General features: G+C 32.6%; 3 protein-coding genes across 3 annotated transcripts; 1 reads left to right on the top strand and 2 right to left on the bottom strand.

The window, feature by feature from the left end:
- Positions 1-694: 694 nt before the first annotated feature.
- On the top strand, positions 695-1,721 carry LOC123921478 (germin-like protein subfamily 3 member 2). Its single transcript, XM_045974046.1, has one exon. It carries the CDS (start codon positions 838-840, stop codon positions 1,468-1,470), a length of 633 nt encoding a protein of 210 aa, XP_045830002.1. The 5' UTR covers positions 695-837; the 3' UTR covers positions 1,471-1,721.
- A 2,000-nt stretch (positions 1,722-3,721) lies between these two features.
- Positions 3,722-5,976, bottom strand: LOC123921470 (protein trichome birefringence-like 36). The gene is made up of 5 exons (XM_045974032.1): positions 5,580-5,976; positions 5,106-5,277; positions 4,846-5,027; positions 4,461-4,619; positions 3,722-4,325 (listed from the first exon to the last, which is right to left on the bottom strand). The coding sequence occupies exons 1-5, from the start codon at positions 5,912-5,914 to the stop codon at positions 4,037-4,039; spliced, it is 1,137 nt and encodes a 378-aa protein (XP_045829988.1). The 5' UTR covers positions 5,915-5,976; the 3' UTR covers positions 3,722-4,036.
- An 868-nt stretch (positions 5,977-6,844) lies between these two features.
- LOC123921460 (diphosphomevalonate decarboxylase MVD2, peroxisomal) lies at positions 6,845-11,300 on the bottom strand. The gene is made up of 10 exons (XM_045974024.1): positions 10,919-11,300; positions 10,015-10,213; positions 8,956-9,019; positions 8,787-8,850; positions 8,632-8,712; positions 8,355-8,441; positions 8,018-8,175; positions 7,861-7,909; positions 7,425-7,546; positions 6,845-7,327 (listed from the first exon to the last, which is right to left on the bottom strand). The coding sequence occupies exons 1-10, from the start codon at positions 11,138-11,140 to the stop codon at positions 7,105-7,107; spliced, it is 1,269 nt and encodes a 422-aa protein (XP_045829980.1). The 5' UTR covers positions 11,141-11,300; the 3' UTR covers positions 6,845-7,104.
- Between the last annotated feature and the right edge of the window lie 1,986 nt (positions 11,301-13,286).

Below are 13,286 nucleotides of genomic sequence, written 5' to 3'. Positions count from 1 at the left end.
AGACACAACTATGACACACAAATTTTACTCAATAAATTAAAAATGCATTAGATAGTAGGACTTTGACGGATATTATGATGCAATACTCTACCAATTTGTTTGGAGTATGGAAGACTTTTATATTGTTTGACATAATTAATGCATTAATTAGGGTAATGTTCACATTAGATTAGAGTTTTAACTTTTAATTAAGAGTTAAGCAATAAACCGGACCAGTGGACACAACTCAGCTGCCGACCTCACTATGTCTCTATGACCAATTCTTTTGCTTACAAGTCAATGCAATATTGCAATGAATAAAGCTGGTGAATATGCTGTCATTTATTGTTTCCAACTAATCTCCCTTTTTGTGTAAAAAAATAACTAATCTCCCTTTTAATCCAAACAATACTTGTCAAATAAAATAAAGCAAAACTCATTTTTACGGCGCTTAAAAGCTAAAATCATTTTTTTTACTAATCGTCTACTTCTCAAGGAAGGGAGTCTCACAATTTAAACTTTAATCGCGAGGTAACTAAAATCTGATAAAAAATTGTTTCCACCAGAAAATCAAACTTGAATTCTCCTAAACGATTTGTCTTAGAAGAATACATTAACACTCGAGTACAATATCTTATTTAAACCAAGATCATTTTTATTGTCCAAATAAAATTCTTACCCCCAAAAAATATCCCCATGGCCTATAAATATGGTACTCAATACTTGATGTAACAAGTTGTGAACCAAAGTTGTGAGCCAAAGTTTTTTGACTCCATAAACTCATTCAACCAAAACACCTTTCAAAACATCTATCTACCAAAACATTAATCCTTAAAAAAATAGTTAAGTTTCAAAACCATGTTGAACAACAAAGTAATTATTCTTTTAGTTCTTATGTTTTTCATCATTTCTGTTTTCTGTTCTGATCCAGACCCAGTTAATGATTACTGCATAGCCATATCAGAAGACAACAAATTCAGTTGCAAAAACTCATCTTTAGCAACAGTTGAAGATTTCACTTTTTCTGGTATAAAATCCCCAGGAAATTTCAAAGCAACTGGATTTACTTCATTGGGAGTGAATTCAAATGTATTTCCAGGTTTAAACACTCTTGGAGTATCATTTGTTAGAGCTGATTTTGATGTTGGTGGTGTTAATGTTCCTCACTTTCATCCAAGAGCAACAGAAGTTGCTATTGTTCTTGAAGGAAAAATTTATTCAGGATTTGTTGATACTAAGAACAAGATTTTTGCTAAAGTTTTGGAGAAAGGTGAAGTTATGGTTTTTCCAAGAGGACTTGTGCATTTTCAGATGAATGTTGGTGATGTTCCTGCTACTATTTTTGGTAGTTTTGATAGTCAAAATCCTGGTTTGATGAAAATTCCTAATGTTGTTTTTGGATCTGAGATTAAAGATGAGCTTTTGGAAAAGGCTTTTGGACTTAATTCTAAGGAGCTTTCTAAGTTAAAGAAGAGGTTTTCTCCAAGCTAAAAAAATAAAAAAATTGGGTGAAAAATGATTTTTTGACATCAAAATTTTGATGTTAATTAGTTTTTATGTGTATTTTTTAAATTCATTAAGTTGTAGAAGATAAAAAATAAAAAAAAAAGAGAAAGATAAACACATATGTATTAGATATGTTTTTATTTTGTTTTATGTTTATTGTAACATTGGTTGAAATGAAAGCAATGAAGAATGAAAAGTGGAATATTAAATTAAGATCCACTTCATGCTGGTAGATATTTTTATATGATAATTTTTGTCCAACATTTCTTGCGATTTAGTTGAAATAATCCCATTGGTGAAAAGTTATTAGATTGATTTGTAGTTAATTTAATTGCTTTAATAATTCATCCATTCTTTACTTAGATGATGTGAAGAATTTTCTGATAATGTTGTAAAGATTAGGAGATTGAGCTGAAAATTAAAGTCAAAGTCAATAATATTAAGCTTTTGGTTTTAATTTTGTGTTATATTTTATTATAGTCACCAAAGTCACTAATTATACACGCTTGGCACAAAAGCTTGAAAATGAAAGGAGTGGTTGGAGTGCTTTTATATTAAGCACAATGAGTATATTTGGATTAGCTTATTTTTAGTTTTTGAAATTTTTATGTATTATTATAAGTTTGTCAAGGTAGTTTATGATAAAATAGCTTATAAAAATACAATTTTTACTAAGATGAACTTATAAAATAGCATAAAATCTAATTTATATTGAATAAATTGTTTGCGTAAATTCAAAAATAAGCTAATCTAAACGAGCCCAATATTCCGTTAGTTATAAGATCCATCGTAATTTTTTTTTTTTTTTTTTTTTTTTTTGGTACAAGATCCATCGTAATTTTTAACTTCTACAAAATAGGTTGAAACTGCTCCAAAAGTTCCTATGCAAATGACTCTCTTGCCCCCGTTTGGTTTGCAATAATTTGATTTTCCATGTCTTTCTATGTGTCATGTTTTTGTTGGAGAATCATACAAGCTGTGATTATGATTATGTAGGTGTCAAACACATTCAAAAGGAAAAAGTCTAAAAGAAGACACTTTTTCTTGTCTATTAAGTTTGCACCCTTTTGATTGCGCTGTATAAAAAAATATGTTATTTTCATTGCTTCATATACAAAGATACTATCTTTGGATACAAAAATAGAATGAAAGTTGGGGACAATTTTGTAACTAAAATTTGATGATCCACAAATATAGGAATGAGGTAGACTATTATATATGCAGAAGGCAGAGTTCGAACCCGAAACACAAAAAAAATTTTGCACCGTGCTCGTTACTAAAAAGAACCAACTTCTTTCTTTGTAGCCGGATATTGACAATAACACAAGATGTTCCAAAAGGAAAAAAGCCCTCACCATATAACATTGAATCAGTGACCTCTGTGTCATGTCCACATGTTTCAGGCCTTGCAGGGAACATTAAATCTAGGAACCCTACTTGGAATGCTTCTATGATCAAATCATCCATCATGACATCTGGTTAGCCTTTTGATTTTTATATTCTATACAAAAAAAAAAATCGTCAATTGAGTTTTGAGGATTAGTTAATTTTATCTATGAAGCACAGACACTTGTCGGTGTCCGACACCGACACTTATAATTACATTGTATTATGTTATTTTCTCAAATTAACAGTGTCAACGTATTAGTGTGTTTGTCGTGTCTGGTGTTCGTGCTTCAAAGTGGATGTACCATCAACAACTCATTAACTCCTATTTTTCTAAATGCAGCAACTCAAATTACCAATATGGAGGATCCCATTACAACAGATTTAGGATCAGTTGCTACACCTTACAAAACGTAGCAAAAAACTAAGTTACCAAATTATTTTCTCCTCCACTTTAACTAATTTGAAGGAAGATATGTTTGGATCTATTACTTGGAGTAACGATAAATATAGTGTTCGAAGTCCTTTTGTATTAACTGTGTACCGCTTAATTAGTTTCTGCTACCGCTTAATTAGTTTCTGCAAACATATCATATAATGTTGCTTTTGTCCTAAGGCATCATTTTCATGAGTTTAAGCTACTCCAAAAACTCCTTTGCAAATGAATCTCATGCCCTCGTTTGGTCAAATCAAATAGATCTAGTTTTTTCCTTCTCCTAGCTTCAATGGAGCAAAAATGCTTAGCTTCATAATAAGAATATGTACCCTTAAAACCAACCTTAGAAGCCTAGAAGGTATCTGAGGTGTTTTTTTTACACGCAAAATGTTAGATGTTAGTTTGTTAGAAAAATATGAATATTAGTAATAGAAATTTAAACTTTGAACCTTCTACACAATATTGATTATTCGGTTTCCCAGTTCAAACTACTGGACTAAGAAGCATTCATGTTTGAGGAAATCAAAATGACAAATACTATAAGCATAATGTTATACATTGATCATATAGCCTTAATGACAAAGAAAACATTTAATCAACAATGTTCTTGCAGGAGTAACCATAAAAGCCTCTACATAATAACTAAAAAAAAAACTCAAAGCTAAAGCAGATGTTGTACACTGCTTACATTGTTTTCCATAAAATCCATTCCATTGATTTTAGTTTTAGTTAAAGCCATGCACTAAGCATCTCATTCCAAATATCAGGCACACCAGGGAGGCACCAGTGGCTACAATCAGAGCCTTGTTTCTGCCTCTCTTCTTGACTTAGTGCCTTACTATACACTGAAGGATGTCCATCTTTTCTAAAAGCAGTCAATGTTGTAATATCTTGTAGATATACAGGAAATCTCATTCTCTTCAACACTCCTTTTAGCACTACTAGTGGTCCAGGAACATGTAAGTGGCTGAAATATTTTACAGGTTGCCTTTGATTGTAACATTTCCAACCATTTTGCCTACACAAAAACGAAATGCGTAAATATGTTGTTGATAATTTCAGTTTGTTTTAATCTATGAAGCACTGAGGTAGACACTGAATACGAACAACATTGATATGTAGACACTGGTATAATTTAAGAAATTGTTAGTACCTGTTATGCCTAGGTGACATGCTTCTAAAAACAACTCGGGTTTTTCGAGGGTCTAAATTTAGATCCACCCACTTTGCCCATGTACTGAGTCCTTTCTCATAGGCAACCATTTGGTTCATGTTTGTGATGATACTATTTCCTTGCATGTAATAGTCCCACCTGGTATTTATCAGGACTGATTCCATTAGGATGCATGTGAAGTGTTTGTTTATAGCATAAACGAATATCATATAAGTGCTTATGTACAAACTATTTCTTTAACAAATAATAAAATAAAGTCGAACTATTTTCATAAACTATCCTAGAGAGCTTACGGAAATAAGCTAATTAAGGATACTACATTCAAATTCAAATGGAAAAGTAGAGAACAAGAAAGGTTTCTCACGAGCTACTTTGACCGGAGTGAGTCCACCAATGAGCAGAATCAAATACAAGAATATCAACTCCTTTCCAATACTTTGCATTCTCTTCAATCAAATCCAAATGTAGAATTTTCTTATTATTAGACTCTTTCTTCAGTTCTACCAACAGTGGTGCCCAAAAGAATTCAATTGATGTCTCAAAATCCTATATGTGAACAAAATATAAGTGAATAATTTTTAGAAGGAAAATTAAGGATAATAAGATTGATTAATATTGTCCTACCATAGCATGGAAAGACATCAAAGGACCATCATAGGTGACCTTTTTTTTGTCAGTTGGAATAACTCCTTGAACTAAGCATACAAGAGATTCCCATTGGTTTCTTATTATAGAATCACCCACCAGCATTATTCTCTTTCCTCTCATTTTACCAAGAAACTTCAGTGCATCAAATCTGAAAATGTCATCAACAAGCCAAATTTATCAGCACAGTTTGTGTGCTTGGTTTTGCGATGACAAAAATTGATTATGTAATATTGATTCTGGCTAAAAGTAAGTTGAATGTAAACTGATTTATATTTGAATACATTTATGTAAAAGTCGATTGAACAATAAAGTCGAGACTCCTCTAAAAGCGGAACCAAACATACACACTATTACATGCATATAAGTAAACAAGCAACAAGATATTGATGATGCAATGCAAGCATATAAGAAAACAAAAGGGTAGCAATGTGAACAATGCTTCGTCGTTACCTTGGGATGGAACAGCCTAATGGCTTCCACTTCCATTTTTCATAATCTGAATCTGGCCTCCCATTCTTTTGACAAGTAACTGCAGTGGCAAGATAGGGACAGTTGGAATCATAAAGAGGGTATGATTGATCAAAAACCCATTTTCCAACTGAGAAGTCACATTTTTTCCATGAATCTCTACTGGTTTGCACCATGTTGACATCTTCAGTTTCTTCCAAGGCAAGCCAGCCAGGAACATCCTCTTGATTGATCAGTGATAATGTGGAGTGGAACAAGCCTAGCAAGGTGCTGAAGAAGAAGAAAAATGACAGCAGATGAAGGTTTGGTTTTGCCATGGAAGCTCAAGGGGAGAGCATAGTTTTAATTGTGAAGGAGTTTTTGTAATTTAGGAAGAGCCATGTTTGGTGTGTACTTGTGTTGATGAAAAAGTGTTTGATCAAGGCATGACTTACGGTGTTGTGGACCATAAAAAATGTTACTTTTACTAATTGTCATTGATTGATTGATCTTTGCAGCAATGTCACTTTTCTTCTTTTTTTTACAGAGAACCTTTATGCAATGAAAAGTTGCTTCAGTTAGTTCAGTACATTAGTGGTTGGTATCAATTTTGACAAATCATAAATCATTCAGAACAAAAACTTTGAATATTAGTAAGTAACTGTAATTATATACTAGCATCTCCACAGTCGTAGACTTTTTTCGTCTTGCTACAAGATTAATCTTGCTTGACTGTCAAACTTTAGATTCTTCATCCCCTCCCCAAGAATACACTGTACAAAAATCTAACAAGTTTAGGTGCTATGCAACTGAGTTACAGTCGTTGGCTGCAACTAGGAACAATTTTTACTAAATAATATTACTAATTTTCAAATGATACTACTGCAGTATCACATATACTGAAACTTAACTAGTATGTTCCTCCGGAATACTTGGGTATTGATTCCATCGGTCAACGGTTAATATTAAGCTACAACTAAGCAGCATAGACAAGACAACTGTTAATATTAGGCTACAACTAAGCAGCATAGACAAGACGACACTCAAGTGTATCTGTTATTGGTTAATGTTCGCGTGCAGTGCAGTTTGTTAGAGGAATAATATATATGAGAGGAATAGCCAGAGGAGTGTGGACAATTTTTATGTTATGCAGAACCATGCGATAATTATCTGATGTGTAGGGCATCTTTTTCAGCCAAGAATAATGCAAGTAAAAAAGAACTTTAAATCAAAATACAAAAAAGGAAAGAAATTTGATCACATCAAAATCGGACAAATTGAACTTGCAAAATCAGGTGAATTAAATTAAAGGTGCTTATTTTTCTCTCAGAAAATAGACTAACTAGAATTAAAAATAAGAATTACAGATACACAAAAGCAAAACACAAACTGCAAACTCGGAATGAACATAAATAATCATGCCATGGGTACCACAGGCTTCCTTGAATGGGACGTCTAAGAAAAACATTCCAGGCTGAGAAAAGCCTGGTGAAGAATAGATCAACCATGGGAATATTTCCCATGAACCTTATTTGGGAAGCCCGTTTTCACTGTTGAGAAGAGCTTGACTTTCATCAGTAAGCAAAACAGGTCCCCTTCCTGGTCTGGTGCATATAAAGTAACTGACATCCCCCTTGTACTTTTGTGATGGAATATTATCTTTAATTTCTGGAGGTGGTGGCAAAGCTTCTATGTCTTGTATTCCATTGATCCCAGCATCTTTTGCAAGTGACTTGTCACCAATAATGTAACTGGAGGGAGGAAAGTTTTCCAGGTAACTAAGAAATTCAAAAGATTGACAAAAATCTTAGAATAGTATGCATGAAAATACCAAAACATGAAAAGCACCTGTCTAGGTCATCTGAATTTGGAGGGAAGTAGTAAAGCAGCCTCTGAATTAAAAGGGTAGCAGCTTTCCTATTACGTGCAATTAGAACTGCATTTGGCCCTGCATCAAACGTATAAGCTACCTGCACATCAAAACTAGCCTTAGTATTTAGATAGAAACCTACGAATTTATACATGTTAGTTTGTTATGTGTGTGTTCGTGTATACATACACAACCAAACAAGCGGTGTGTATACACATTATTCATGTAGAATAAATACGTATATTCAGGAAGTTTCTTCTAATTTCAAGTTCAAATGTTATGAGCCAATATTTCTAGTCATGCTTCTCATTTTAGAATATTCAGTGATTGGTAACCAAACAATTGACAAAATTTGACCCTAGGAATAAACCTTTTTGCGCACAAGACATATATGACCAAGAAAGTAATTCAAACCTGGGGAGATTCTTCTGAACGGTTCCACTTTTCAGCAATGCTGATTATCCTGAAGTGAAATAGAATAGTTGATAAATTAGAACAGAAATGTATCACACTTGTGATCTTATAAAACAAATATAATCATCATAAATAACTGCCAATTATCAGAACCTACCTATGGGATGTATCATTCATGTAAAATATAGGGGGCGATGTATCCAGACAGACTGCATGAAACTGGTTGCTGTCGGTACAGGTGAGTTGTGAAAAAGATGCAAAATCACGGTTTCTAATGGCTTCTTCCATTTGCAGTATCCTCTTCGGCACTATTTCCTATTGTGGTTCAAATGAGAAAAGGACATGAACAAAAATTAATCAAACTTAAATTACCATGGCATAGTTGTTTATATGAGAAAACTTTCAAACATTCCTAACTAACAACCATGATATTAGAGAAATACTCATCTAACATGGTTGATACAAAAATTGTACGAAGGAAGTGGATGTAGTACCTTTGCTCTATGCTGTAAAAGCAAACTTGTTTCAACAGTCTCACGCATTCCTGAAGTGCTGCTTGTTTCCTTTTGCCGAGAGCTAACCTATAAATAAATAATGAGATGGGAATATTGAGCATAGTATGACAAGAGATAATACAATAGTGTAGATCCAATAGTGCTTAGATTGAAAAATGACGACAACATACCATCTTTACTGAAATATATATTACAAGCCAAAACTGAACAGCAAACTAATCCATTTAATTAAATGAAGACTAAAAATATGACATACCACAGCAATAACAATAACAAGATCATCCCAATGCTTTTCATCAGCAAGTTGAACTGCGAGACTGTCACTTCCATTCTCCTCCTATAAACATCAAGAGAATATAAGTTACAGATAGATTTTCAGGTGATATAATGGCTTATAAAATAAAAACTTACTTTTCCCATTATCCACTTCACAAATCCCCCAAATAAGCTGCGACAAGCACTACCTGATCCTTGCCTGTATATAGTGAATATCCGGAATTGTTGAATATATTATCAAACAAGTGTCCAAACCAAGCCATAACACCTTACAATTTGAAAAAGTAGTAAAGAAAAGAAAGACCTTGCAATAGCAGATAGCTGGCTTTCGTCTTCTTTGACATTCATCAGCTTCCCAAGGGCATAAACTGCAAAACAGAAAAGACAGAAACCATTATGAAATATGACGACAAATATAAGGCCTAATATAAAATTAGTAAGAGTCAAGAACCATGCTATTGTAACTATGAAAGCATGGAAATTAGGTTGAAATTGCATTAGACAGAACAAAAAAAAACTGACCATCTGCATATAACACCTTAAGGATTTAAAATTTGAAGCAACATTCCAAAAGATTATTGAATAAAGGATAAGATCCTATGTGAATCCACACCATAAGACATTAAACATGCAACACTGAAAAGTCTGTTTGTCAGCGAAAAGGTTTAATTAATTTATAGCAATATTTCTTTCACAGACTACTTATTAATAACTCAATATTTTAGTCTCTCAGTTATGGCTAGCAAACAATGCAATTCAGGACAGTTATTACCTAAGACCAATATCCACTGGAAATTGATCATCACTACCAATGATTTTGTTTTCCTGATCGAAGTTCGTTTATCACTGCCCTCTCCATATTTGGTCTAGAACAATAAAAACTATTAATATGGAAAATAGTCTAAGTCAATTTTCTAAGTTTCAGATTATGAGATAATAGAGTTGACTGTTGTTCTTTTGTCTCCAATTTTCCTCCTATAGTTCTGTCTTAGTCTGGCTGATACACTACAATGGCTACTACAAACAATTACTAGATCCTCGAACCTACTTCTTGTCTCATGCAACTTTAAAACTATTCTATGACCCGTTTGATTTAGATCTTAAACCTGCTAAAGCAACTAATCAATCACAATCAGATTTGGCGGATTACCCATACAATGCATCATACGTTAAGCTCAACCGTACGGTAAACTGATGACTTATATAATATTGAATGCGCAAATGGTTTTGCAATTTGAGAACCGGTAGAAGACTGCACAAGTACTGGCCAGCAACCACTAATGAATTCCAATTTGTTGTCATACTCATAACTATTAAATGAAACAAAGTTTTTTTAAAAAAAATCAATACAAAAGTGTATTACCAAGACATGCAAAACCCGCAGCAGATGAAGCCAGTCCAGCTGCAGTGGGGAAGTTGTTGTAGGAGGCAATGTGTACATGCAATTTGCTCCAATCCTCTTTACTGATCTTAACACCCTTTTTACTATCCTCAACATCACAAGCGCGAGCACGGATCTCCCTTAAACAGCTCTGGAATCTACCCCCAGAAAGAGAAATCTCCTACACTAACCAGCAAAACCAAAAACCACAATTAAAATTAGAAAGCAAAAACATGACAATTCTCAATGCCAGCATCTCGACACACCCAAACAAAATCTCTATCAGTTATGATATCTTACTTAAACATCTTTATTCTTAGCTAGAACACATAAACAAATACAGATAGAATAAAAAAAACTATCAATTGTACTACTTCTGTAATTTACAAAAGTGTGAAAACTGACAAGCAAGTGGACACAAAATGGAAGTAGATTACATGTTGTTACTGCATTAACACAGTAACCGTTACCTACCATCGGATAGCAAATGAATGGTTGATATCAGAATTGTGTGAAATTAGTCTAACTACACGCGTAAATTAGAACTGTTCAATGGTTGATATTGTTTACTGCATGTAACTGCCTGAAGCAGTTAAAGTTACAGCAGACAATCCGGACTGAAACAATATACAATAGCTATCTACAAAGCACCGATACAAACACGAACACGACACTAAACATGTCAATAAAACTGAAGTAATTTGTAACCACACGTATCAGTCAAACAATCAAACATCAGACATGCATTCAATCTGAAATGTCGGTATTATATAGTAAACTAGTAAAAATAATGTAAACAACGCAGTAAATATCATTGAAGTGTAAACATATTGATAAAATTAAACAATAATAGAATCAGTGAAATTGAAATGAAAAGAAAATGAACCTTGCCATTGAGCCACATGCGATCTTGTTGAAAAGAGGGACTAACAGAAACAGTGGTGGTTGTGCAAAGGTGATTAGGATCAAGAGTAACGCTGATACTATCATTAACAGGTAAGATTAGGGTTTCATCTCTCTTACCCCAATATTTGATTACAGCAATGTTGGTTGGTGTCTGAGCAGTAACCATCAGTACCCAACTCTGTTGCTGTGAATCACCCGCCATTTTCAATCAATCCACGTAATTTCAAATTCTACAACTCGAACAAATGGAAATTAAGTGAACAATTTGAGTGTTTACAGAAATTGAATAGATCTCTGATCTAAGTGAGTGTGTTGATTAATTTTGTTGTAAAAATGAATGAATGAAGAAAATAACAAGATAGAAGAAGGGTATTTATATTGGTAATGACAATTAATTAATTAATTAATTATTAATTAATCTATAACAATATATAAAGGGAATAAGGGAGTTTGGGCTGGATTTTTTTTGGTCCATTTTGCCCTTAACTTCCTTTATGGTTTTTTAATTATTCCATAATTGCCCTTAACTTCCTCTTTTTTTTTTATGGTTTTTTCATCTATATCTATTCTATACTATAATATATAAAAAGAATACATGAGTTTCGGGGTAGAATTTTCATAATACCAACATTACCCTTGCTTTTTTTAGTAGCAACAAAAATCTTTTATTAACAAACTCACCATAACATAAGGCGTATCTTTTTTTTTGGGTACATAAGTTAGACACAGGCAGGCGCGATTTTTTTTGGTCCATTTTGCCCTTAACTTCCTTTATGGTTTTTTAATTATTCCATAATTGCCCTTAACTTCCACTTTTTTTTTTTATGGTTTTTTCATCTATATCTATTCTATACTATAATATATAAAAAGAATACATGAGTTTCGGGGTAGAATTTTCATAATACCAACATTACCCTTGCTTTTTTTAGTAGCAACAAAAATCTTTTATTAACAAACTCACCATAACATAAGGCGTATCTTTTTTTTTGGGTACATAAGTTAGACACAGGCAGGCGCGGAACGCGCCTGCCTGGCCCGCTAGTAATAAATAATAATAGTACCATTTTATTTTGGTTCCTAACTCACACTCCTCAAATTAGGCGTGTCCGTGTCGGACACGTGTCCGTATCCGTGTCGGACACCGACACTTATAATTACACTAAATTATGTCATTTTTTTAAATTATTATCAGTATCAACATGTCAGTATCCGTGTCGTGTCCGATGTCCGTGTCTGTATATGTGCTTAATAGGTGACAGCTCTATGCTTCATTTATTTATTCATTTGGATTTGGATTCTCTCTCTCCATCACCTACCTTACCTCCTTCCTTTCTTGTTTTGTTTTCTCTCATGGATCTCCCAATCACCATGCAAATTTATATTCACCGTTGTATTTTATTTTTATGTTTCATGAATAATTCTCTCGGTGTAAATTAATATCACACTAAAATACCAAAATATATATATCTCACACCCAAGTCCAATAAAAATACTCTATATTTTTTTTATATATATAAATGGAATAACAAAAGTAAATTTATAAACTCACACGCATAAGTGAAAGAGTCGGAGTTCAAATTTCGCGTTCAACTTAACAATTTTGACATATTTTTATCGATTGAGTTATGATTTGTGGACTAGTCTATTTCCGGGTCTCGAACATACTAATTCTAAATCTAACACGTACTAATTTACTTAGAGGTCATTTGGTTGAAGATGTTCTCTTCAACCTCGAGGTACTCAGTTTGAGATCCGACACTGAGAGACTTAGTATTTGTTCCATGTCAAAATTATGTTGGTGAAGTGTGTTGTTTTATGGGATTTGTTTGTGTTTTTTTATTGAGGGTCGGTTCACGGTTGAATCGACTTATTTTTTAGTTGTGCAAAATAATTTACATAAATAAATTGTTAAAAAAAAATTATGTAAATAAATAATTTTTCATATATTATTCATGAATTTATCAAGATAGTTTATGAAAAAAAAATCAATATATATAAATTTTGCTAGTAAAAATTTATGAATTAAAATAAAAATTTATTTATTTGCGTAAGCTATTTTTTATAAACTTAAAAAAATTAATTCAAACGGGGATTTTCTTTCATTTGAATAGTTTTATTTATATACTATTGAGTAAGCAATTCACGAGGAATCTTTGGATAATTACAAAAATTTTGATCACTTGATTTATTTATTTTTTGAATACATATGTTTGATAAAGTAAAAAATAATTAAATAATATGTATTTTTTAATTAATTAATTTATGTGAGTGGAACTAAATGAAATTACTAAATATTTGTGACTATATAAATACCTTTGACAACTTTATGAACTATCCAGTAATAAAAA

This window comes from Trifolium pratense, linkage group LG1 (genome assembly GCF_020283565.1).
Source record: "Trifolium pratense cultivar HEN17-A07 linkage group LG1, ARS_RC_1.1, whole genome shotgun sequence".
Classification (NCBI taxonomy): Eukaryota; Viridiplantae; Streptophyta; class Magnoliopsida; order Fabales; family Fabaceae; genus Trifolium; species Trifolium pratense.
The sequence above is the reverse complement of the archived record's forward strand: the minus strand, read 5'-3'. Positions and strand labels throughout refer to the sequence as shown.

Bases quoted from the DNA above. Each gene is read 5' to 3' on its own strand.
- LOC123921478 (XM_045974046.1), top strand. From the start codon at position 838: ATGTTGAACAACAAAGTAATTATTCTTTTAGTTCTTATGTTTTTCATC.
- LOC123921470 (XM_045974032.1), bottom strand. From the start codon at position 5,914: ATGGCAAAACCAAACCTTCATCTGCTGTCATTTTTCTTCTTCTTCAGC. The intron at 5,028-5,105 runs GTAGGACAATAT...GTTCACATATAG, and splicing joins TGATGTCTTTCCATGCTATG to GATTTTGAGACATCAATTGA. The intron at 4,326-4,460 runs GTACTAACAATT...GTTTTTGTGTAG, and splicing joins ATGTCACCTAGGCATAACAG to GCAAAATGGTTGGAAATGTT.
- LOC123921460 (XM_045974024.1), bottom strand. From the start codon at position 11,140: ATGGCGGGTGATTCACAGCAACAGAGTTGGGTACTGATGGTTACTGCT. The intron at 10,214-10,918 runs GTTCATTTTCTT...TGGTTAGTGTAG, and splicing joins GCATGTGGCTCAATGGCAAG to GAGATTTCTCTTTCTGGGGG. The intron at 8,851-8,955 runs GTCTTTCTTTTC...CACTATATACAG, and splicing joins CAGCTATCTGCTATTGCAAG to GCAAGGATCAGGTAGTGCTT.